The sequence below is a fragment of the Oncorhynchus mykiss genome, unplaced genomic scaffold (assembly GCF_013265735.2).
Source record: "Oncorhynchus mykiss isolate Arlee unplaced genomic scaffold, USDA_OmykA_1.1 un_scaffold_709, whole genome shotgun sequence".
Lineage (NCBI taxonomy): Eukaryota > Metazoa > Chordata > Actinopteri > Salmoniformes > Salmonidae > Oncorhynchus > Oncorhynchus mykiss.
In genome coordinates, this window is record NW_023494156.1 from 28,088 (window position 1) to 53,330 (window position 25,243).

The window sequence follows — 25,243 nt, forward strand, 5'->3', positions numbered from 1 at the left end:
TTTTTTTTGTAGGGTTTTGGATAAATGCCGAAAATAAGGTCTCCTAAGCCTGTGTTAACCTGAGACCTTATTTTCGGCATTTATCCCAAAACCACTTTCTTTCCCCATTAATTTCCCCCATTGGAATTGCTGAACGAACCAGAGGTTTAATTTCCTGTTTTTAGGACTATACAGCATAGGCCCACTAGTATTTTCTCAGAAATTGAAAGTTATAAACTGTGGTTGTTTATAACGTTGACTAGCCCATCACTCCCTTTAAGGTTATTGAATATCTAACTTCCTTCAGGCCAAGATGGGAGAGAGGGCTATCATTAGACGAACTGGCTGGAACTTCATATTACTGCCACATCTCATGGGAAAATACTTAACATACTTCAATGATGTTAGACACTTACTGTCAGACTCTGCTAAATGGGGAGAGAGAGAGTGATGTTATTAAATTAGATTCAGGGTCAAATATAGCATTTATTTTTAATAGATGTCACTAATTGGGAACTTTTGACCCATTCATGGGCTCCAAACATTTACACACAAATATAGATGTTGACTGAACTAAAAGTCACACACTGGTGAATTCCTAATCTACAAAAGGGTAGTGCAAACGGGCCAAAGGGTAGTGCAAACGGCCCAGTACATCACCGGGGCCAAGCTTCCTGCCATCCAGGACCTCTATACTAGGCGGTGTCAGAGGAAGGCCCTAAAAATTGTCAAAGACTCCAGCCACCCTAGTCATATAGACTGTTCTCTCTGCTACCACACGGCAAGCGGTACCGGAACTGCCAAGTCTAGGTCCAAGAGGCTTCTAAACAGCTTCTACCCCCAAGCCATAAGACTCCTGAACCTCTAATCAAATGGCTACCCAGACTATTTGCATTTCCCCCCCCCCCCCCCCCCCCCCTTTACACTGCTGCTACTCTCTGTTGTTATCATCTCTGCATAGTCACTTTAATAATTCTACCTACACATATATATTACCTCAACTAACCGGTGCACCCAAACATTAACTCTGTACCGGTACCCCCCTGTATATTGTCTCTCTGTTATTTTACTGCTGCTCATTAATTACTTGTTACTTTTATTTATTTTTTTATCCATATTTTTTAAAACTGCATTGTTGGTTAGGGGCTCTTAAGGGGCAAATTTGATTTGTGTTCCACACTGCCTCTGGAAGCAAGGTCAGCACAAGAACTGTTCATCAGGAGCTTCATGAAATGGGTTTCCATGGCCGAGCAGTCACACACAAGCCTAAGATCACCATTCACAACCCCGAGCGTCAGCTGGAGTGGTGTAAAACTTGCCACCATTGGACTCTGGAGCAGAGGAAACGCGTTCTCTGGAGTGGGGAATCACGCTTTACCATCTAGCAGTCCGACGGACAAATCTGGGTTTGGCGGAGGCCAGGAGGACGCTACCTGCCCGAATGCTAGTGCCGACTGTAAAGTTTAGTGGAGGTGGAATAATGATCTGGGGCTGTTTTTCATGGTTTTTCATAGGCACCTTAGTTCCAGTGAAGGGAAATATTAACGCTACAGCATACAATGACATTCTAGATGATTCTGTGCTTTCAACTTTGTGGCAACAGGTTGGGGAAGGCCCTTGCTTGTTTCAGCATGACAATGCCCCCGTGCACAAAGCAATGTCCATACAGAAATGGTTTGTCGAGATCGGCTGTAGAAGAACTTGACTGGCCTGCACATTGCCCTGACCTCAACACTATCAAATATCTTTGAGATTAATTGCAATGCCGACTGCGAACCAGGCCCCACTCTGTCTGACTCCGGTCTGAACAAATGTGACGTAGACTAATTAAGCATGTGTAGTAATTGTTAGAATTCTATTTCCCCATGGAAAAGTGATTGCTTTTGATTTTATTTTTTTTAAAGCTTTATCTGCCTCCCCAATGAAAATGACTTATATATTTCATGGAAAATAGATGTTCTATGTTTATGGACAATGCACCTGCTGCCTTGCTGACAAAATGACCGAGCGGCGCAAATTACTGTTCGATTTGAGAACAATAGCGGGTCTGGGGGACTGTGACCACAATTTTGGACCCCCTTGGGGCTCCCCTAAATGTAGAGTAAGCAAAAATTAGTTATGTAAAAATTATTTCAATCTTTTTTTTTTACGTCCGTTATTAGACAGCGGCAACGATGATGATTATGAACATGGTATTTTGCCTGCTAATGCCTGAAATGCAGTGAAGAAAACGATATGACAACAATAACATCTAATGTAACTGGCCCCCCCAGTTGAAATGGTCTAGAACCGCCACTGTTCGAGAAGGGCACTCCTCCCTCCCCGCTTTCGACTGATAACGTGACGGGGCCTTTTTAACCCGTTCCAGTGTAAAATAACTCCCTTATTATTACAGCGCTCACCTACATGCGGGCTCGTTATTGGTGGAGCCATATCTGTGTCCTATTGGCTCTTCCACCCACACCGTAATCAGAAGCGCGAGATGGACAGAAGTTGAGATTACATTTTATGAGCGTCCTCAACAAACGTTAGTTTTATTTTTAATTAATCAGCTTTACAGTCCGTGCTTTGTTTGTAGTTTGAGAGACATGTTTGTGTGTCGAGGAGCGAGGCTGTCGGCGAAGGCTTTGGAGCAGGGTTTCAACTCCACGACAGGGGCACAATTTAAAACGAACAGACTAACGGTAGTTGACGTTACCTGCACTTTGCCATTACGTAACATCCATGCATTCAAATGCTCCCGAGCTTTTTGTGGATATTTTGTGGCACTTTCGCCTGATGGAAAGCGAGAAAAAAGGGAGAAGGATATGTTTTCCGTGAAGAACCGGGACTCTGTTCGTTTCATAATCACGCATCAGCAACAATTAACTCGAGTAAATTCGTTTTCTTTAAATCTCTCCAACAAAAGTAATGGTAAAAGCTTATTCAACCGTACACATAATGTCACTAGCTCAACTCTTTATCGGACGAATGGAGGCCAAAGCTGGCAGAAGAAACAATACGTAGATGCACTTGAATCTGTGTTTACGTCTGGCGCCAATGTCTGCAATCATCGATTATATCCCACAATGACTGTGCAAATGAGACCTTTTTCCTCTGTTGCTGTTGCTCCCAAACTGGTGGAGGACTCGCCCGCAGATCACGAAGTGGTAAATTCAACTTTGAATGGTATTTGTTTAACCCATGTGACATCGAATTTAAATGAACAGTGTTTGACCATCAATCATGCCAGTGGAGTAAAGTACTAAGTGGCAATTAATAAGTATTCAGACACTTTACTCAGTATGTTGTTGAAGCATCTTTGGCAGCGATTACAGCCTCAAGTCTTTTGGGTATGACACTACAAGCTTGGCACACCTGTATTGGGGAGTTTCTCCCATTCTTCTCTGCAGATCCTCTCAAGCTCTGTCATGTTGGATGGGGAGCGTTGCTGCACAGCTATTTTCGGGTTTAAGTCTGGGCTCTGTCTGGGCCACTCAAGGACATTCGGAGACTTGTCCCGAAGCCACTCCAGCATTGTCTTGGCTGTGTGCTAAGGGTCGTTGTCCTGTTGGAAGGTGAACCTTTCCCCCAGTTTGAGGTCTTGAGCGCTCTGGAGCAGGTTTTCATCAAGGATCTCTCTCTAATTTGCTCTGTTCATCTTTCCCTCAATCCTGACTGGTCTCCCTGTCCCTGCCGCTGAAAAAACATTCCCACAGCATGATGCTGCCACCATGCTTCACCGTAGGGATGGTGCCAGGTTTCCTCTTGTTGTGACGCTTGACATCCAGACGGGTTCAATCTTGATTTCCATAGAATAGAGAATCTTGTTTCACATGGTCAGTCTTTAGGTGCCTTTTGGAAACTCCAAGTGGGCTGTCATGTGCCTTTTACTGAGGAGTGACTTCTGTCTAGCCACTACCATAAAGGCCTGATTTTGGTGGAGTGCTGCAGAGATGGTTGTCCTTCTGGATTGTTCTGTCAGTGACCATCACATTCTTTGTCACCTCCCTGACCAAGGCCCTTCTTCCCCGATTGCTTAGTCTGGCCGGGCAGCCAGCTCTAGGAAGAGTCTTGCTGGTTCCAATCGTCTTCCATTTAAGAACGATTGAGGCCACTGTGTTTTTGAGACTTTCAATGCAGCAGAAATTTTTTGGTACCCTTGCCTAGATCTGTGCCTCGACACAATCCTGTCTCGGGGCACTGCAGACAATTCCTTCGACCTCATGGCTTGGTTTTTGCTCTAACATGCACTGTCAACAGTGGGACCTTCTATAGACAGGTGTGCCTTTTCCAAATCATGTCCAATCTATTGAATTTACTACTGGTGGACTCCAATCAATCAAGTTTTAGAAACCTCTCAAGAATGGTTGATGGAAACCAGATGCGCTGAGCATCCATTTCTAAACCTATGTTCACTTTGTCATTATGGGGTATTGTGTGTAGATTGAAGTTTTATAAGGCTGTAACGTAACAAAATGTGGAACAAGTCAAGGGGTCTGAATACATTCCAATTGCACTGGAAGCACAAAATCAGCAGACAGCAATTGCGGAATCATGCCACAGTTGGACTAGATAATGCTAAACAAGGTTGGACTGTTATATAAATTAAACAAAAGATAATTGGTTGTTTTACTTTGAGCAAATTAATCTGAATTCCTACTGTGGCTGTATTAGACTTTTGCATTGGGGGCATACTTACATTGCGATGTACAGGCCGTGCTGGGGGTCATGATACTTGTGCTGAAGGGCAAGTGGGCAGGCATCACCACAAATAACCACTAGGACTTCTGTTAAGTTAAACCACTTCTGCCAATACCACCTGCAGTACCTTGTTTCCATAAACATTTCCATAGACTATTCTCTCACACACTCTCTCTCCCATTTATATATTTACATATTTTATTAGGTACACCCATGTAGTACTGTGTCGGATCTCCCTTTGCCTCCAGAACAGCCTGAATTCCTCGGGCATGGATTCTACAATATATGTTCAACCGTTGCTCAATTGGTATCAAGGAATCTAACATGTGCCAGGAAAACATTCCCCACACGATTACACCATCGCCACAAGCCTGTACCGTTGACACCAGGCAGGATGGGGCCAACGACTCATGCTGCTTATTCCAGATCCTGACTGCCATGACGCAATCGGACCAGGCAATGTTTTTCCACACAATTGTCCAGTGTTGGTGATCGTGTGCCACTGCAGCCGCTTCTTCTTGTTTTTTTAGCTGATAGGCGTGAAACCCGGGTCGGTCATCTGCTGCAATAACCCATCTGTGTTCAAGGACCGACATTCTGTGATGCCGTTCTGCACACCACTGTTGTACTGTGCCGCCTGTGTGTTGCCTGCCTGTTAGCTTGCACGATTATTGTCATTTATCCTTTGACCTCTCAACTAGCAGTTTTTAACCACACAACTGCTGCTGGCTGGATGTTTTTTGTTTGTCGACGCATTCTCGATAAATCCTGGGCACTCTTGTGTGCGAAAATCCCAGGATGCAGGCCATTTCTGAAATAATGGAACCGGCGCACTCGTTTTGCCCATTCTAACAGTTCAATCGAACAGTAACTGGATGCCTATTTGCCTGCTTCATATACAGTTGAAGTCGGAAGTTTACATACACTTACAGGCTGACTACACAGCTCGCGTCGCATGCACGAGCTTTGCAAAATAAATTTACAAAACTATATTATTCAATTATTGCACCCACACTGCTCGTGCACGCCAATGAGCGTCTGCGTTACCAAGGGCTAAAATAGAAGTCTGTTCTATTTCTGACGTAGATTGCGGTGAAAGTCCTGCCTTTCCCATCTCCTCATTGGTTTATAGAAGCGTGTACCCACGTGCCATTTCCTCATTGGTTATACCCACATGGGTGACTGAAAGACGAATGAGGTCGGTGGCGGTTATGCACCTAATTTATGAAAGTTGCCAATCACAATATAAAGTCCAGAGAAGAAAAAGCCTGGAAGGAGGAGAGATGACTAGAAACGGTACGGTTGTACATTTTATATGTGGATTAATTGTCAGAGTAGAGGACCTTGTGCATTTCACGTAAAATATAAACTCAACTCAAAGTGCAAGCTAGCTAGCTAAATTGCCATACATGTTAAATGCTTTTCGACCTGTACCCAAATTAATGTAATCGGTTCAGAGTTAATTTTTTATATTGTGACCTGCGTGTCGTGATCGCGTTTGGTGTCGGGTGGCAAAATACATGTATGCACAGTCACGCAAGTGCGGTTTGGGTTCTGGGTTAGGTTGGAATCATTAAAACTACTTTTTAAACCACTCCACAAAATTCTTGTTAACAAACTGTAGTTTTGGCAAGTCGGTTAGGACATCTACTTTGTGCGTGACACAAGTATTTTGTCCAATTTGTTTATAGACAGCTTATTTCACTTATAATTCACTGTATCACAATTCCATTGGGTCAGAAGTTTACATACACTAAGTTGACTGTGCCTTTTAAACAGCTTGGAAAATTCCAGAAAATGATGTCATGGCTTTAGAAGCTTCTGATAGGCTAATTGACATAATTTGAGTCAATTGGAGGTGTACCTGTGGATGTATTTCAAGGCCTACCTTCAAACCCGGTACCTCTTTGCTTGGCATCATGGGAAAATCAAAAGAAATCAGCCAAGACCTCAGAAAAGATTGTAGACCTCCGCAAGTCTGGTTCATCCTTGGGAGCAATTTCCAAATGCCTGAAGGTGCCATGTTCATCTGTACAAAAAGTAGGACACAAGTATAAACATCATGGGACCACACTGCCGTCGTATCGCTCAGGAAGGAGATGTGTTCTGTCTCCTAGAGATGAACATACTTTGGTGCGAAAAGTGCAAATCAATCCCAAAACAACAGCAACGGCCTTTGTGAAGATGCTGGAGGAAACCGGTACAACTGTGTCTATATCCACAGTAAAACCACTCCTATATCGACATAACCTGAAAGGCTGCTCAGCAAGGAATAAGCCAGACTACGGTTTGCAACTGCACATTGGGACGAAGAGCGTACTTTTTGGAGAAATGTCCTCTGGTCTGAATAAGCAAAATTCGAACTGTTTGGCCATAGTGACCATTGTTATGTTTGGAGGAAAAAGTGGGAGGCTTGCAAGCCGAAGAACACCATCCCAACCGTGAAGCACGGTGGTGGCAGATTCATGTTGTGGGGGTGCTTTTCTGCAGGAGGGACTGGTGCACTTCACAAAATAGATGGCATCATGAGGGAGGAAAATTGTGGATATATTGAAGCAACATCTCATGACATCAGTCAGGAAGTTAACCTTTTTGGGATAGGGGGCAGCATTTTCACTTTTGGATGAATAACGTGCCGAGTGAACTGCCTCCTACTCTGTCCCAGATGCTAATATATGCATATTATTAGTAGTATTGGATAGAAAGCACTCTGAAGTTTCTAAAACTGTTTGTTTGATGTCTGTGAGAATATAACAGAACTCATATGGCAGGCGATAACCTGAGATAAATCCAACCAGGAAGTGGGACATCTGAGGTTTGTAGTTTTTCAAAGCTTGACCTACCGAGTACACATTGAGATATGGATGAGATTGAACTTCCTAAGGCTTCCACTAGATGTCAACCATCTTTAAAAACTTGAATGAGGATTCTACTATAAAGGAGGGGCTCATGAGACCTCTTTGAGTCAGTGGTATGGCAGAGAGCCTTGGTCTCATGACGTGCGCTCCCGACAGAGTTACCTCGCGTTCCAGTGCTTTTTCTGAAGACAAAGGAATTCTCCGGTTGGAACATTATTGATGTTTTATGTTAACATGCTAACGATTGATTCCAGACATGTTTCTTAAGGATTGTAATGGAACTTTTCGAGTTTTTGTCTGGATGAAATGCTCGCACCTCATGAAGATGGATTACTGGGCTGAACACGCTAACAACAAGTGACTATTTGGACATAAATGATGGAACTTTATGCAACAAATCAGTCATTTATTGTCGAAGCTGGATTCCTGGGAGTGCCTCCTAATGATCATCAAAGGTAAGTGAATAACACTAGTATCTTTTATCAATGTTTATTAGTATTTCTGCAAAATCACTGGATGTTTTGGAATCAAAACATCACTGCACGTAAGGCGCCAATGTAAACTGAGATTTTTGGATATAAATATGCACATAATCGAACAAAACATACATGTATTGTGTAACATGATGTCATATGAGTGTCATCTGATGAAGATCATCAAAGGTTAGTGATTACTTATCTATTTTTCTGCTTTTTGTGGCTCCTATCTTTGGCTGGAAAAATGGCTGTGTTTTTTCGACTTGGTGGTGATCTAACGTAATCATATGTTGTGCTTTAGCTGTAAAGCATTTTTTAAATCGGACACGATGGGTAGATTAAGATTATCTTTCATTTGCTTTTTTGTTAATGTGGGAAAGTTACATATTTCTAAAAGATATTTTGGAATCTTGCGCGCTGCCTTTTCAGCGGTATGTTGTTCCGCTAGCGGAACCCCTGCGCTAGAAAGGTTAAAGCTTGGTCGCAAATGTGTCTTCCAGATGGACAATGACCCCAAGCATACTTCCAAAGTTGTGTTAAAATGGCTTAAAGACAACAAAGTCAAGTTATTGGAGTGGCCATCACAAAGCCCTGACCTCCAGCCTATAGAAAACTTGTGGGCAGAACTGACAAAGCGTGTGCGAGCAAGTAGGCCTACAAACTTGACTCAGTTACACCAGCTCTGTCAGGAGGAAAGGGCCGAAATTCGCCCAAGTTATTGTGGGAAGCATGTGGAAGGCTACCCAAAACGTTTGACCCAAGGTAATAACTTCTTAAGGTATAGGGGACGCTTTCGTCTCACTTGGCCAAGAGCCAGGGAAAATGTAGCGCGGCAAATTCAAGTAAAATGATATAAACTCAAACTTTCATTAAATCACACATGTAAGATATGATATTAAAGCTAGACTCGTTGTGAATCCAGCCAACATGTCAGATTTTTAAAAGGCTTTTCGGCCAAAGCATAAGAAGCTACTTTCTGATGATAGCACAACAGTAAACAAAGAGTAGCATATTTCAACCCTGCAAGCGCTACACAAAACGCAGAAATAAAATACACTGCTCAAACAAATAAAGGGAACACTAAAATAACACATCCTAGATCTGAATGAATTAAATATTCTTATTAAATACTTTTTTTCTTTACATAGTTGAATGTGCTGACAACAAAATCACACACATTATCAATGGAAATCAAATGTATCAACCCAAGGAGGTCTGGATTTGGAGTCACTCAAAATTAAAGTGGAAAACCACACAACAGGCTGATCCAACTTCTATGTAATGTCCTTAAAACAAGTTAAAATGAGAATCAGTAGTGTGTGTGACCTCCACGTGTCCTGTATGACCTCCCTACAATGCCTGGGCATGCTCCTGATGAGGTGGCGGATGGTCTCCTGAGGGATCTCCTCCCAGACCTGGACTAAAGCATCCGCCTACTCCTGGACAGTCTGTGGTGCAACGTGGTGTTGGTGGATGGAGCGAGACATGATGTCCCAGATGTGCTCAATTGGATTCAGGTCTGGGGAACGGGCGGGCCAGTCCATAGCATCAATGCCTTCCTCTTGCAGGAACTGCTGACACTCTCCAGCCACATGAGGTCTAGCATTGTCTTGCATTAGGAGGAACCCAGGGCCAACCGCACCAGCATATGGTCTCACATGGCAGTCAGACTACCTCTGGCGAGCACATGGAGGGCTGTGCGGCCCCCCAACAAAATGCCACCCCATACCATGACTGACCCACCTCCAAACCGATCATGCTGGATGATGTTGCAGGCAGCAGAACGTTCTCCACGGCGTCTCCAGACTCTGTCACGTCTGTCACATGTGCTCAGTGTGAACCTGCTTTCATCTGTGAAGAGCACAGGGCGCCAGTGGCGAATTTGCCAATCTTGGTGTTCTCTGGCAAATGCCAAACGTCCGGCACGGTGTTGGGCTGTAAGCACAACCCCCACCTGTAGACGTTGGGCCCTCATTCCACCTTCATGGAGTCTGTTTCTGACCGTTTGAGCAGACACATGCACATTTGTGGCCTGCTGGAGGTCATTTTGCAGGGCTCTGGCAGTGCTCCTCCTGCTCCTCCTTGCACAAAGGCGGATGTAGCGGTCCGGCTGCTGTGTTGTTGCCCTCCTACGGCCTCCTCCACGTCTCCTGATGTACTGGCCTGTCTCCTGGTAGCGCCTCCATGCTCTGGACACTACGCTGACAGACACCGTCAATCTTCTTGCCACAGCTCGCATTAATGTTCCATCCTGGATGAGCTGCACTACCTGAGCCACTTGTGTGGGTTGTAGACTCCGTCTCATGCTACCACTAGAGTGAAAGCAAATGTATTGTCAATCAGTGTTGCTTCCTAGGTGGACAGTTTGATTTCACAGAAGTGTGATTGACTTGGAGTTACATTGTTGTTTAAGTGTTCCCTTTATTTTTTTGAGCAGTGTATACAATATGCCTTACCTTTGACGAGCTTCTTTTATTGGCACTCCAATATGTCCCATAAACATGACAGTTGGTCCTTTTTGTTCGATGAATTCCGTCCATATATATCCAAAATGTCAATTTTTGGGGGGGCACGTTTGATCCAGAAAAAAACAGCTTGCAATTTGTGCCTATAAACTTTTCCAAAATATTTAAAATTACTTTTGTAATACAACTTCAGGTATTTTTAAACATTAATAATCAATCAAATTGTAGACAAGTCGATCTGTGTTCAATACAGGAAGACAACAAACCAACGCTACTTTTCAAGTCTTGCGCAACTCTCAACAGTGTTACCCAGTTCCTAGATGGCTGAACTTCTTCATTGCACAAAACAATAACCTCAGCCAAATTCCAAAGTCTGGTGACATCCAGTGGAAGCTGAAAACAGGAACTGAACTGAAAACAAGTGCCTAAGAAATATCGTTTCCCAATGAGAACTCACTGAACAGACAGAGAACCTAAAATAAATTCTGAACGGTTAGTCCTCAGGGTTTTGCCTGTTACATAAGTTCTGTTATACTCAGACATGATTCAAACGGTTTTAGGAACTTCAGAGTGTGTTCTATCCAAATCTACTAATAATATGCATATCTTATATTCTTGACATGAGTAGCGGGAAGTTGAAATTGGGCACGCTATTTATCCAAAAGTGAAAATGCTGGCCCCTATACCTAAAGAAGTGAAACAATTTAAAGGCAATGCTACCAAATACCAATTGAGTGTATGTAAACTTCTGACCCACTGGGAATGTGATGAAAGGAAAAAAAGCTGAAATAAATAATTCTCTCAACTATTATTCTGACATTTCACATTCTTAAAATGAAGTGGTGATCCTATCTGACCTAAAACAGTGAATTTTTACTGGGATTAAATGTCAGGAATTGTGAAAAACGTGTGTTTTAAATGTAGTTGGCTAAGGTGTATGTGAACTTCTGACTTCAAATGTACAGTCGTGGCCAAAAGTTTTGAATGACACATTAATTTTCACAAAGTTTACTGCTTCAGTGTCTTTAGATATTTTTGTCAGATGTTACTATGGAATACTGAAGTATAATTACAAGCATTTCATAAGTGTCAAAGGCTTTTATTGACAATTACATGAAGTTGATGCAAAGAGTCAATATTTGCAGTGTTGACCCTTCTTTTTCAAGACCTCTGCAATCCACCCTGGCAATGAACTTCTGGGCCACATCCTGACTGATGGCAGCCTATTCTTACATAATCAATGCTTGGTGTTTGTCAGAATCTGTGGGTTTTTGTTTGTCCAGCTGCCTCTTGAGGATTGACCACAAGTTCTCAATGGGATTAAGGTCTGGGGTGTTTCCTGGCCATGGACCCAAAATATCGATGTTTTGTTCCCCGAGCCACTTAGTTATCGCTTTTGTCTTATGTCAAGGTGCTCTATGATGCTGGAAAAGGCATTGTCCATCACCAAACTGTTCCTGGATGGTTGAGAGAAGTTGCTCTAGCAGGATGTGTTGGTACCATTCTTTATTCATGGCTGCGTTCTTAGGCAAAATTGTGAGTGAGCTCACTCCCTGGGTTGAGAAGCAATGAATGGTCTTAGGATGCTTTACTGTTGGCATGACACAGGACTGAGGGTAGCGCTCACCTTGTCTTCTCCGGACAAGCTTTTTTCCAGATGCCCAAACAATCGAAAAGGGATTCAGCAGAGAAAATGACTTTACCCCAGTCCTCAGCAGTCCAATCCCTGTACCTTTTGCAGAATATCAGTCTGTCCCTGATGTTTTTCCTGGAGAGAAAAGTGGCTTCTTTGCTGCCCTTCTTGACACCAGGCCATCCTCCAAAAGTCTTCACCTCACTGTGTGTGCAGATGCACTCACAACTGCCTAAGCAAGCTCTGTACTGGTGGTGCACCGATTCCGCAGCTGAATTAACTTTAGGAGACAGTTCTGGCGCTTGCTGGACTTTCTTGGGTGCCCTGAAGCCGCCTTCACAACATTTGAACCACTCTCCTTGAAGTTCTTGATGATCTGATAAATGGTTGATTTAGGTGCAATCTTACTGGCAGCAATATCCTTACCTGTGAAGACCTTTTTGTGCAAAGCAATGATGACAGCACGTGTTTCCTTGCAGGTAACCATGGTTGACAGAGGAACAACACTGATTCTAAGCACCACCCTCCTTTTGAAGCTTCCAGTTAGTTATTCAAACTCAATCAGTATAACAGAGTGATCTCCAGCCTTGTCCTCGTCAACACTCACACCTGTGTTAACGAGAGTGTCCCTGACATGTCAGCTGGTCCTTTTGTGGTAGGGCTGAAATGCAGTGGAAATGTTTTTCTGGGATTCATTTGCATGGCAAAGCTGGACTTTGCAATTCATCGGATCACTCTTCATAACATTCTGGAGTATATGCAAATTGCCGTCATACAAACTGAGGCAGCAGACTTTGAAAATTAATATTTGTCATTCTCAACTTTTGTCCACGACTGTAGTCATGTGGGTCGCACGTCAGGCATGCAAATGTTTCTTATTCCATGAAGTTGTATAACTGATCAAACCTTTTCATCCCACAGTACTGCCCTGCTTCTATTCCCTTGTCCGATGTTCACCGTATAGGCATGCAGTTTTTAAAACAGGTTTATCCTTTCTAGCGCAGGCATTCCGCTAGCGGAACTCCTCGACAACATTCCGCTGAAAAGGCAGCGTGCAAAATTCAAAAATATTTTTTAGAAATATGTAACTTTCACGCATCAACAAGTCCAATACAGCAAATGAAAAACTTCTTGTTAATCTACCCATCGTGTCCGATTTCAAAGAGTCTTTACAGCGAAAGCACAACATATGTTAGGTCAGAGCCAAGTCAAAAAAACACAGCCATTTTTCCAGCCAAAGCTGGAGTAACAAAAAGCAGAAATATAGATAAAATGAATCACTGACCTTTGATCTTCATCAGATGACACTCATAGGACATCATGTTATATAATACATAAATGTTTGTTCGATAATGTGCATATTTTATCCAAAAATCTGTTTACATTGGCGTGTTACGTACAGTAATGTTTTGATTCCAAAACATTCGGTGATTTTGCAGATAGCCACATCAAATCCCAGAAATACTCATACTAAACATCGATAAAAGATGCAAGTGTTATTCACAGAATTAAAGAGACTTCTCCTTAATGCAACCGCTGTGTCAGACTTTTTTAAAAACTTTACAGAAAAAGCATAATCTGAGTAGGGTGCTCAGAGCCCAATCCAGTCAAATCCACCATGTTGAAGTCAACATCAGCTCTCTCTCCTCGCGCTCTCTCTCTCTTCTCGCGCGCTCTCTCTCGCTCTCTTCTCTCTCGCGCGCTCTCTCGCTCTCTTTCTCGCGCGCTCTCTCTCGCGCTCTCTTCTCGCGCGCTCTCTCGCTCTCTTCTCTTTCTCGCGCGCTCTCTCGCTCTCTTCTCGCGCGCTCTCTCGCTCGCTCTCTCGCTCTCTTCTCGCGCGCTCTCTCGCTCTCTTCTCGCGCGCTCTCTCGCTCTCTCCTCTCGCGCGCTCTCTCGCTCTCTTCTCGCGCGCGCTCTCTTCTCGCTCTCTTTCTCGCTCTCTTCTCGCTCTCGCTCTCTTCTCGCTCTCGCTCTCGCTCTCTTCTCTCTCTTCTCGCTCTCGCTCTCTCGCTCTTCTCGCTCTCTTCTCGCTCTCTCCTCGCTCTCTTCTCGCTCTCTTCTCGCTCTCTCCTCGCTCTCCTCTCGCTCTCCTCTCGCCCTCTTCTCGCCCTCTTTCTCGCCCTCTTCTCGCTCTCTTCTCGCTCTCTTCTCGCTCTCTTCTCGCTCTCGCTCTCTTCTCGCTCTCTCGCTCTCGTCTTCGCTCTCCCTCGCTCTCCCTTCTCGCTCTCCTCGCTCGCTCTTCTCGCTCTCTCTTCTTCTTCGCTCGCTCTTCTCGTTCTCTCTTCTCCTCGCTCTCTCTTCTCGCTCTCTCTCTCTTCTCGCTCTCTCTTCTCGCTCTCTCTTCTCCGCCTCTCTCTTCTCGCTCTCTCTTCTCGCTCTCTCTTCTCGCTCTCTCTTCTCGCTCTCTCGCTCTCTCTCCTCTCGCTCTCTCGCTCTCTCGCTCTCTCGCTCTCTCTCGCTCTCTCTCCTCTCTTCTCTCTCGCTCTCTCTTCTCGCTCTCTTCTCGCTCTCTCTTCGCTCTCTCTTCTCGCTCTCTTCTCGCTCTCTCGCTCATCTCGCTCTCTCGCTTTCTTCTCGCTCTCTCTTCTCGCTCTCTCTCTCTCTCTCTCTTCTCGCTCTCTTTCTCGCTCTCGCTCTCTCTCGCTCTCTCGCTCTCTTCTCGCTCTCTCGCTCTCCTCGCTCTCTTCTCGCTCTCTCTTCTCGCTCTCTCTTCTCGCTCTCTCTTCTTCTCGCTCGCTCTCCTCCGCTCTCTCTCGCTCTTCTTCTCGCTCTCTCGCTCTCTCTTCTCGCTCTCTCTTCTCGCTCTCTCCGCTCTCGCTCTCTTCTCGCTCTCTCGCCTCTCTCCTCGCTCTCTCTTCTCGCTCTCTCTCTCTCGCTCTCCGCTCTCTTCTCTTCTCGCTCTCGCTCCTTCTCTCTCGCTCTCGCTCTCTTCTCGCTCTCGCTCTCTCGCTCTCTTCTCGCTCTCTTCTCGCTCTCTTCTCGCTCTCTTCTCGCTCTCTCGCTCTCTTCCTCGCTCTCTCTTCTCGCTCTCTCGCTCTCGCTCTCTTCTCGCTCTCGCTCTCTTCTCGCTCTCGCTCTCTTCTCGCTCTCTTCTCGCTCTCCTCTCGCTCTCTTCTCGCTCTCTCTCGCTCTCTTCTCGCTCTCTTCTCGCTCTCTTCTCGCTCTCTTCTCGCTCTCTTCTCGCTCTCTTCTCGCTCTCTTCCTCTCTCTTCTCGCTCTCTCTCTCGCTCTCTTCTCGCTCTCTTCGCTCTCTTCTCGCTCTCTCTCTCGCTCTCTTCTCGCTCTCTCTCGCTCTCTCGTCTCTCGCTCTCTTTTCTCGCTCTCTTCTCGCTCTCTCGCTCTCTCTTCTCGCTCTCTTCTCGCTCTCTCGCTCTCTCCTCTCGCTCTTCTCGCTCTCTCGCTCTTCTCGCTCTCTCCTCTCTTTCTTCTCGCTCTCGCTCTCTCGCTCTCTTCTCGCTCTCTCGCTCTCGCTCTCTTCTCTCTCTTCTCCTCGCTCTCTTCTCGCTCTCTCTTCTCGCTCTCTCTTCTCGCTCTCTCTTCTCGCTCTCTCTTCTCGCTCTCTCTTCTCGCTCTCTTCTCGCTCTCTCTTCTCGCTCTCTTCTCGCTCTCTTCTCGCTCTCTCTTCTCGCTTCTTCTCGCTCTCTCTTCTCGCTCTCTCTTCTCGCTCTCTCTTCTCGCTCTCTCGCTCGCTCTCCTCTCGCTCTCCTCTCGCCCCATTTCTCGCCCTCTTCTCGCCCTCTTCTCGCTCGCTCTTTCTCGCTCTCTTCTCGCTCTCTTCTCGCTTCTCCCCGCTCTCTTCTCGCTCTCGCTCTCTTCTCGCTCTCTCGCTCTCTTCTCCCTCTCGCTCGCTCTCTCCTCTCTTCTCGCTCTCGCTCTCTTCTCCCCTCTCGCTCGCTCTCGCTCTCTTCTCGCTCTCGCTCTCTTCTCCCTCTCTCTCTCTTCTCGCTCTCGCTCTCTTCTCCCTCTCTCTCTCTTCTCGCTCTCGCTCTCCTCTCGCTCTCCTCTCGCTCCCTTTCTCGCCCTCTTCTCGCCCCCCTTTCTCGCCCTCTTCTCGCCCTCTTCTCGCCTCTTCTCGCCCTCTTCTCGCCCTCGCTCTCTTCTCGCTCTCGCTCTCTTCTCGCTCTCGCTCTCTTCTCGCTCTCGCTCTCTTCTCTCTCTCGCTCTCGCTCTCTTCTCGCTCTCGCTCTCTTCTCGCTCTCGCTCTCTTCTCGCTCTCCTCGCTCTCTCTTCTCGCTCTCTCTTCTCGCTCTCTCTTCTCGCTCTCTCTTCTCGCTCTCTCTTCTCGCTCTCTCTTCTTCTCGCTCTCTCTTCTCGCTCTCTCTTCTCGCTCTCTCTTCTCGCTTTCTCTTCTCGCTCTCTCTTCTCGCTCTCTCTCTTCTCGCTCTCTCTTCTCGCTCTCTCTTCTCGCTCTCTTCTCGCTCTCTTCTCGCTCTCTTCTCGCTCTCTTCTCGCTCTCTTTCTCGCTCTCTTCTCGCTCTCTTCTCGCTCTCTCTCCGCTCTCGCTCTCTCGCTCTCTCTTCTCGCTCTCTCTTCTCGCTCTCTCTTCTTCGCTCTCCTCTTCTCGCTCTCTCTTCTCGCTCTCTCTTCTCGCTCTCTTCTCGCTCTCTCTCGCTCTCTTCTCGCTCTCTTCTTCTCGCTCTCTTCTCGCTCTCTCCTCGCTCTCTTCTCGCTCTCGCTCTCTCGCTCTGTTCTCGCTCTCCTCGCTCTGTTCTTGCTCTCTCGCTCTCTTCTCGCTCTCTTCTCGCTCTCTTCTCGCTCTCTTCTCGCTCTCTCTCGCTCTCTCTCTCGCTCTCTCGCTCTCGCTCTCGCTCTCGCTCTCTTCTCGCTCTCGCTCTCTCTCGCTCGCTCTCCTCTCGCTCTCTTCTCGCTCTCTCGCTCTCTCGCTCTCTCTTCTTGCTGTCTCGCTCTCTCTTCTCGCTCTCTCGCTCTCTCTTCTATCTTTCTCGCTCTCTCTTCTCGCTCTCTCTGCTCGCTCTCTCTTCTCGCGCTCTCATTCTCGCGCTCTCTTCTCGCGCTCTCTTCTCGTGCTCTCTTCTCTCGCTCTCTCTCTCGCTCTCTCTTCTCGCTCTCTCTTCTCGCTCTCCTCTCTTCGCTCGCTCTCTCGCTCTCTCTCTCTCTTCTCGCTCTCTCTTCTCGCTCTCTTCTCGCTCTCTCGCTCTCTCTTCTCGCTCTCTTCTCGCTCTCTCGCTCATCTCGCTCTCTCGCTTTCTTCTCGCTCTCTCTTCTCGCTCTCTTCTCGCTCTCTCTTCTCGCTCTCTTCTCGCTCTCGCTCTCTCGCTCTCTCGCTCTCTTCTCGCTCTCTCGCTCTCGCTCTCTTCTCGCTCTCTCGCTCTCTCTTCTCGCTCTCTCTTCTCGCTCTCTCTTTCTCTCTTCTCGCTCTCTCTTCTCGCTCTCTCTTCTCGCTCTCTCTTCTCGCTCTCTCTTCTCGCTCTCTCTTCTCGCTCTCTCTTCTCGCTCTCTCTTCTCGCTCTCCTCTTCGCTCTCGCTCTCTTCTCGCTCTCTCGCTCTCTCTTCTCGCTCCTCTCTCTTCTCGCTCTCGCTCTCGCTCTCTTCTCTCTTCTCGCTCTCTCGCTCTCTCCTCGCTCTCTCTTCTCGCTCTCTCGCTCTCGCTCTCTTCTCGCTCTCGCTCTCTTCTCGCTCTCGCCTCTTCTTCTCGCTCTCTCTCGCTCTCTTCTCGCTCTCTTCTCGCTCTCTTCTCGCTCTCTTCTCGCTCTCTTCTCGCTCTCTTCTCGCTCTCTCGTTCTTCGCTCTCTTTCTCGCTCTCTTCTCGCTCTCTCTCTCGCTCTCTCTCGCTCTCTTTCTCGCTCTCTCGCTCTCTTCTCGCTCTCTCGCTCTCCTCGCTCTCTTCTCGCTCTCCTCCTCTCGCTCTCTTTTCTCGCTCTCTTCTCGCTCTCTCGCTCTCTCTTTCTTCTCTCTTCTCGCTCTCTCGCTCTTCTCGCTCTCCTCGCGCTTTCTTCTCGCTCTCTCTTCTCTCGCTCTCTTCTCGCTCTCGCTCTCTCCTCTCGCTTCTCTCTTTCTCGCTCTCTCGCTCTCGCTCTCTTCTCCTCTCTTCTCGCTCTCTTCTCGCTCTCTCTTCTCTTCTCTTCTCGCTCTCTCTTCTCGCTCTCTCTTCTCGCTCTCTCTTTCTCGCTCTCCTCTTCTCCTTCTCGCTCTCTCTTCTCGCTCTCTCTTCTCGCTCTCTCTTCTCGCTCTCTCTTCTCGCTCTCTCTTCTCGCTCTCTCTTCTCTCTCGCTCTCTCTTCTCCTCTCTCTTCTCGCTCTCTCGCTCTCGCTCTCCTCGCTCTCTTCTCGCTCTCCTCGCTCTCTCTTCTCGCTCTCTCTTCTCGCTCCTCGCTCTCTGCTCTCTCTCCTCGCTCTCTCTTCTCGCTCTCTCGCTCTCGCTCTCTTTCTCGCTCTCTTCTCGCTCTCGCTCTCTTCTCGCTCTCTTCTCGCTCTCTTCTCGCTCTCCTTCTCGCTCTCTTCTCGCTCTCTTCTCGCTCTCTTCTCGCTCTCTTCTCGCTCTCTTCTCGCTCTCTTCTCGTCTCTCTTCTCGCTCTCTTCTCGCTCTCTTCTCGCTCTCTTCTCGCTCTCTTCTCGCTCTCCTCCTCTCTCCTCTCGCTCTCTTCTCGCTTCTCTCGCTCTCTCTTCTCGCTGTCTCGCTCTCTCTTCTCGCTCTCCTCTTCTCGCTCTCTCTTCTCGCTCTCTCGCTCTCTCTTCTCGCTCTCTCTCGCTCTCTTCTCGCTCTCTCCTCGCTCTCTCGCTCTCTTGCTCTCTCGCTCTCTTGCTCTCTCGCTCTCTCTTCTCGCTCTCTCTTCTCGCTCTCTCCGCTCTCTCCTCGCTCGCTCTCTCCTCTCGCGCTCTCTTCTCGCTCTCCCTCTCGCTCTCTTCTCGCTTTCTCGCTCTCTTCTCGCTCTCTCTTCTCGCTCTCTCTTCTCGCTCTCTCTTCCTCTCGCTCTCGCTCTCCTCTCGCTCTCTCTCTCTTCTCGCTCTCTCTTCTCGCTCTCTCTTCTCGCTCTCTCTTCTCGCTCTCTTCTTCTCGCTCTCTCTTCTCGCTCTCTCTTCTCGCTCTCTCTTCTCGCTCTCTCTTCTCGCTCTCTCTTCTCGCTCTCTCTTCTCTCGCTCTCTCTTCTCGCTCTCTCTTCTCGCTCTCGCTCTCTCTTCTTGCTCTCGTTCTCGCTCTCTTCTCGCTCGCTCTCTCTTCTCTCGCTCTCTCGCTCTCTCTTCTCGCTCTCGCTCGCTCTCTTCTCGCTCTCTCGCTCTCTCTTCTCGCTCTCTCGCTCTCTCTTCTCGCTCTCTCGCTCTCTCTTCTCACTCTCTCGCTCTCTCTTCTCTCTCGCTCTCTCTTCTCGCTCTCTCTCTTCTCGCTCTCTCTTCTCGCTCTCTCTTCTCGCTCTCTCTTCTCGCTCTCGCTCTCTCTTCTCGCTCTCTCTTCTCGCTCTCTCTTCTCGCTCTCTCTGCTCGCTCTCTCTTCTCGCTCTCTCGCTCTCTCTTCTCGCTCTCACTCTCTCGCTCTCTTGCTCTCTCGCTCCTCTTCGCTCTCTCTTCTCCTCTCTCTCTTCTCGCTCTCTCGCTCTCTCTCCTCTCGCTCTCTGCTCTCCTCTCGCTCTCGCTCTCCTCGCTTTCTCGCTCTCTTCTCGCTCTCTTCTCGCTCTCTCGCTCTCTTCTCGCTCTCTCGCTCTCTTCTCGCTCTCTCGCTCTCTCGCTCTCTCTTCTCGCTCTCTCTTCTCGCTCTCTTCTCTCTCCTCGCTCTCTCGCTCTCTTCTCGCTCTCTCTTCTCGCTCTCTCGCTCTCTTTTCTCGCTGATCGCTCTCTCTGATCGCTCTCTCTGATCGCTCTCTCTGATCGCTCTCTCTGATCGCTCTCTCTGATCGCTCTCTCTGATCGCTCTCTCTTCTCGCTCTCTCTTCTCGCTCTCTCTTCTCGCTCTCTCTTCTCGCTCTCTCTTCTCGCTCTTCTCGCTCTCTCTTCTCGCTCTCTCGCTCTCTCTCTCTCTCGCTCTCTCTTCTTGCTCTCTCTTCTCGCTCTCTCGCTCTCTTCGCTCTCTCGCTCTCTCTCTTCTCGCTCTCTCTTCTCGCTCTCTCTTCTCGCTCTCTCTTCTTCTCTCTTCTCTCTCTCTCTTCTCGCTCTCTCTCTCGCTCTCTCTCGCTCTCGCTCTCTCTTCTCGCTCTCTCTTCTCGCTCTCTCTTCTCGCTCTCGCTCTCTTCTCGCTCTCGCTCTCTTTCTCGCTCTCGCTCTCTTCTCGCTCTCGCTCTCTTCTCGCTCTCGCTCTCTTCTCGCTTCTCTCTCTCTTCTCGCTCTCGCTCTCTTCCTCGCTCTCCTCTCGCTCTCTTCTCGCTCTCGCTCTCTTCTCGCTCTCTCGCTCTCTTTCTCGCTCTCGCTCTCTCTTCTCGCTCTCTCTTCTCTCTTCTCGCTCTCTCTTCTCGCTCTCTTCTCTCTCTCTCTTCTCGCTCTCTCTTCTCGCTCTCTCTTCTCGCTCTCTCTTCTCGCTCTCTCTTCTCGCTCTCTCTTCTCGCTCTCTCTTCTCGCTCTCTCTTCTCGCTCTCTCTTCTCGCTCTCTCTTCTCGCTCTCTCGCTCTCTCTCTCGCTCTCTTCTCTCTCTCGCTCTCGCTCTCTCTTCTCGCTCTCGCTCTCTCTTCTCGCCCTCTCTCTCTCTTCTCGCCCTCTCTCTCTCTTCTCGCCTCTCTCTCTCTTCTCGCCCTCTCTCTCTCTTCTCGCCCTCTCTCTCTCTTCTCGCCCTCTCTCTCTCGCCCTCTCTCTCTCTTCTCGCCCTCTCTCTCTCGCCCTCTCTCTCTCTTCTCGCCCTCTCTCTCTCTCGCTCTCTCGCTCTCTCTTCTCGCTCTCTCTTCTCGCTCTCTCTTCTCGCTCTCTCTTCTCGCTCTCTTCTCGCTCTCTCTTCTCGCTCTCTCTTCTCGCTCTCTCTTCTCGCTCTCGCTCTCTTCTCGCTCTCGCTCTCTTCTCGCTCTCTTCTCGCTCTCTCGCTCTCTTCTCGCTCTCTTCTCGCTCTCGCTCTCTTCTCGCTCTCGCTCTCTTCTCGCTCTCGCTCTCTTCTCGCTCTCGCTCTCTTCTCGCTCTCGCTCTCTTCTCGCTCTCGCTCTCTTCTCGCTCTCTTCTCGCTCTCTCTTCTCGCTCTCTCTTCTCGCTCTCTCTTCTCGCTCTCGCTCTCGCTCTCGCTCTCTCTTCTCGCTCTCTCTTCTCGCTCTCTCTTCTCGCTCTCTCTTCTCGCTCTCTCTTCTCGCCCTCTCTCTCTCTTCTCGCCCTCTCTCTCTCTTCTCGCCCTCTCTCTCTCTTCTCGCCCTCTCTCTCTCTTCTCGCCCTCTCTCTCTCTTCTTCTCGCCCTCTCCTCTCCTCTTCGCCCTCTCTCTCTCTTCTCGCCTCTCTCTCTCGCCCTCTCTCTCTCGCCCTCTCTCTCTCTTCTCGCCCTCTCTCTCTCTCGCTCTCTCTTCTCGCTCTCTCCTCCTCTCTCTTCTCGCTCTCTTCTCGCTCTCTCTTCTCGCTCTCTCTTCTCGCTCTCTTCTCGCTCTCGCTCTCTTCTCGCTCTCGCTCTCTTCTCGCTCTCGCTCTCTTCTCGCTCTCTTCTCGCTCTCGCTCTCTTCTCGCTCTCTTCTCGCTCTCTTCTCGCTCTCGCTCTCTTCTCGCTCTCGCTCTCTTCTCGCTCTCTCGCTCTCTTCTCGCTCTCGCTCTCTTCTCGCTCTCTTCTCGCTCTCTTCTCGCTCTCGCTCTCTTCTCGCTCTCTTTCTCGCTCTCTTCTCGCTCTCTTCTCGCTCTCTCTTCTCGCTCTCTTCTTCTCGCTCTCTCTTCTCGCTCTCTCTTCTCGCTCTCTCTTCTCGCTCTCTCTTCTCGCTCTCTCTTCTCGCTCTCTCTCTTCTCGCTCTCTCTTCTCGCTCTCTCTTCTCTCGCTCTCTCTCTCGCTCTCTCGCCTCGCTCTCTCCTCTTGCTCTCTCTTCTCGCTCTCCTCTCGCTCTCGCTCTCTTCTCGCTTTTCTCGCTCTCTTCTCGCTCTCTCTCTCTTCTCTCTCTTCTCGCTCTCTCGCTCTCGCTCTCTCTTCTCGCTCTCTTCGCTCTCTCTTCTCGCTCTCTCTTCTCGCTCTCTCTTCTCGCTCTCTCTTCTTCTCGCTCTCTCTTCTCGCTCTCTCTTCTCGCTCTCTCTTCTCGCTCTCTCTTCTCGCTCTCTCTTCTCGCTCTCGCTCTCTCTCCTCGCTCGCTCTCGCTCCTCGCTCTCTCTCCTCGCTCTCTCTCCTCGCTCTCTCTTCTCGCTCTCGCTCTCTTCTCGCTCTCTTCTCGCTCTCTTCTCGCTCTCTTCTCGCTCTCTTCTCGCTCTCTTCTCGCTCTCTTCTCGCTCTCTTCTCGCTCTCTTCTCGCTCTCTTCTCGCTCTCTCGCTCTCTTCTCGCTCTCTCGCTCTCTCTTCTCGCTCTCTCTTCTCTCTCTTCTCGCTCTCTCTTCTCTCTCTCTTCTCTCTCTCTTCTCTCTCGCTCTCTCTTCTCGCTCTCTCTTCTCTCGCTCTCTCTTCTCGCTCTCTCTTCTCGCTCTCTCTTCTCGCTCTCTCTTCTCGCTCTCTCTTCTCTCGCTCTCTCTTCTCGCTCTCTCTTCTCGCTCTCTCTCTCGCTCTCTCTTCTCGCTCTCTCTTCTCGCTCTCTCTGCTCGCTCTCTCTGCTCGCTCTCTCTTCTCGCTCTTCTCTCTCGCTCTCTCTTCTCGCTCTCTCTCGGCTCGCTCTCTCGCTCCCGCTCTCTCGCTCTCTCGCTCTCTCTCGCTTCGCTCTCCTCCCTCTCGCTCTCTCTTCTCGCTCCTCTCCTCTCGCTCTCGCTCTCTTCTCGCTTTCTCGCTCTCTTCTCGCTTTCTCGCTCTCTTCTCGCTCTCTTCTCTCTCTCTCTCTCGCTCTCTCGCTCTCTCTTCTCGCTCTCTTCTTCTCGCTCTCTTCTCTCTTCTCGCTCTCTTCGCTCTCTCTTCTCGCTCTCTCGCTCTCTCTTCTCGCTCTCTTCTCTCTTCTCGCTCTCTCTTCTCGCTCTCTCTTCTCGCTCTCTCTTCTCGCTCTCTCTTCTCGCTCTCTCTTCTCGCTCTCTCTTCTCGCTCTCTCTTCTCGCTCTCTCTTCTCGCTCTCTCGCTCTCTTTTCTCGCTTCTCGCTCTCTCTGATCGCTCTCTCTGATCGCTCTCTCTGATCGCTCTCTCTGATCGCTCTCTCTGATCGCTCTCTCTGATCGCTCTCTCTCTGATCGCTCTCTCGCTCTCTCTTCTCGCTCTCTCTCTCGCTCTCTCTTCTCGCTCTCTCTTCTCGCTCTCTCGCTCCTCTCTTCTCGCTCTCTCGCTCTCTCTCTCTCTCTTCTCGCTCTCTCTTCTCGCTCTCTCGCTCTCTCTTCTCGCTCTCTCTTCTCGCTCTCTCTTCTCGCTCTCTCTTCTCGCTCTCTCTCTTCTCGCTCTCTCGCTCTCTTCTCGCTCTCGCTCTCTTCTCGCTCTCGCTCTCTTCTTGCTCTCGCTCTCTTCTCGCTCTCCGCTCTCTTCTCGTTCTCGCTCGCTCTCCTCTCGCTCTCTTCTCGCTCTCTTCTCACTCTCTTCTCACTCTCTTCTCGCTCTCTCTTCTCGCTCTCTCTTCTCGCTCTCTCTTCTCGCTCTCTCTTCTCGCTCTCTCTTCTCGCTCTCTCTTCTCGCTCTCTCTTCTCGCTCTCTCTTCTCGCTCTCTCTTCTCGCTCTCTCTTCTCGCTCTCTCTTCTCGCTCTCCTCTTCTCGCCCTCGCTCTCTCTTCTCGCCCTCGCTCTCTCTTCTCGCCTCTCTCTCTCTTCTCGCCCTCTCTCTCTCTTCTCGCCCTCTCTCTCTCTTCTCGCCCTCTCTCTCTCTTCTCGCCCTCTCTCTCTCTTCTCGCCCTCTCTCTCTCTTCTCGCCCTCTCTCTCTCTTCTCGCCCTCTCTCTCTCTTCTCGCCCTCTCTCTCTCTCGCTCTCTCTTCTCGCTCTCTCTCTTCTCGCTCTCGCTCTCTCTTCTCGCTCTCGCTCTCTTCTCTCTGCTCTCTTCTCGCTCTCTCTTCTCGCTCTCTCTTCTCGCTCTCTCTTCTCGCTCTCTCTTCTCGCTCTCTCTTCTCGCTCTCTCTTCTCGCTCTCTCTTCTCGCTCTCTCTTCTCGCTCTCGCTCTCTCGCTCTCTCTTCTCGCTCTCTCTTCTCTCTCGCTCTTCTCGCTCTTCGCTCTCTCGCTCTCTCTTCTCGCTCTCTCTTCTCTCTCGCTCTCTCCTCTCGCTCTCTCATCTCGCTCTCTCTCGCTCTCTCTCTCTCTCTTCTTTCTCGCTCTCTTCTCGCTCTCTCGCTCTCTTTCTCGCTCTCTCTGCTCTCTCTGCTCTCTCGCTCTCGCTCTCTCGCTCCTCTTCTCGCTCTCTCTTCTCTCTCGCTCTCTCGCTCTCTCTCTCGCTCTCTCTTCGCTCTCTCTGCTCGCTCTCTCTTCTCGCTCTCTCTGCTCGCTCTCTCTGCTCGCTCTCTCTGCTCGCTCTCTCTGCTCGCTCTCTCTGCTCGCTCTCTCTGCTCGCTCTCTCTGCTCGCTCGCTCGCTCTCTCGCTCTCTCGCTCTCTCGCTCTTCGCCTCCTCTCTCGCTCTCTCGCTCTCTTGCTCTCTTGCTCTCTCGCTCTTCTTGCTCTCTCGCCTCTCTCGCTCTCTCTTCTCGCTCTCGTCTTCTCGCTCTCCTCTCTCTCCGCTCGCTCTTCTCGCTCTCTCTTCTCGCTCTCTCTCTCGCTCTCTCGCTCGCTCTCTCCTCTCGCTCTCTCTCTTCTCGCTCTCTCTTCTCGCTCTCCTCTCGCTCTCGCTCTCTTCTCGCTTTCCTCGCTTCTCTTCTCGCTTTTCGCTCTTCTCGCTCTCTCGCTCTCTTCTCGCTCGCTCTCTCGCTCTCCTTCTCGCTCTCTTCTCGCTCTCTCTTCTTCTCTCTCTTCTCGCTCTCTCTTCTCGCTCTCTTCTCGCTCTCTCGCTCTCTCTCCTCTCGTCTCTCGCTCTCTTCTCTCGTCTCGCTCTCTTCTCTCTTCTCGCTCTCTTCTCTCTTCTCGCTCTCTCGCTCTCTCTTCTCGCTCTCTCTCTCTCCTCGCTTTCTCTCTCGCTCGCTCTCTCGCTCTCTTTTTCTCGCTGATCGCTCTCTTCTGATCGCTCTCTCTGATCGCTCTCTTCTGATCGCTCTCTCTTCTCGCTCTCTCTTCTCGCTCTCTTCTCTC

General features: G+C 49.2%; 1 protein-coding gene across 1 annotated transcript; it reads right to left on the bottom strand.

Annotated features, from left to right (window-relative positions):
• Positions 1–17,850: 17,850 nt before the first annotated feature.
• Positions 17,851–24,954, bottom strand: LOC118961914 (putative uncharacterized protein DDB_G0271982; the record flags this gene model as incomplete). The annotated part of the gene is made up of 3 exons (XM_036974581.1): positions 17,851–17,898; positions 21,174–21,283; positions 24,939–24,954. Coding segments are annotated over 3 exons (174 nt in total), but the record flags the coding sequence as incomplete, so codon positions are not given.
• Between the last annotated feature and the right edge of the window lie 289 nt (positions 24,955–25,243).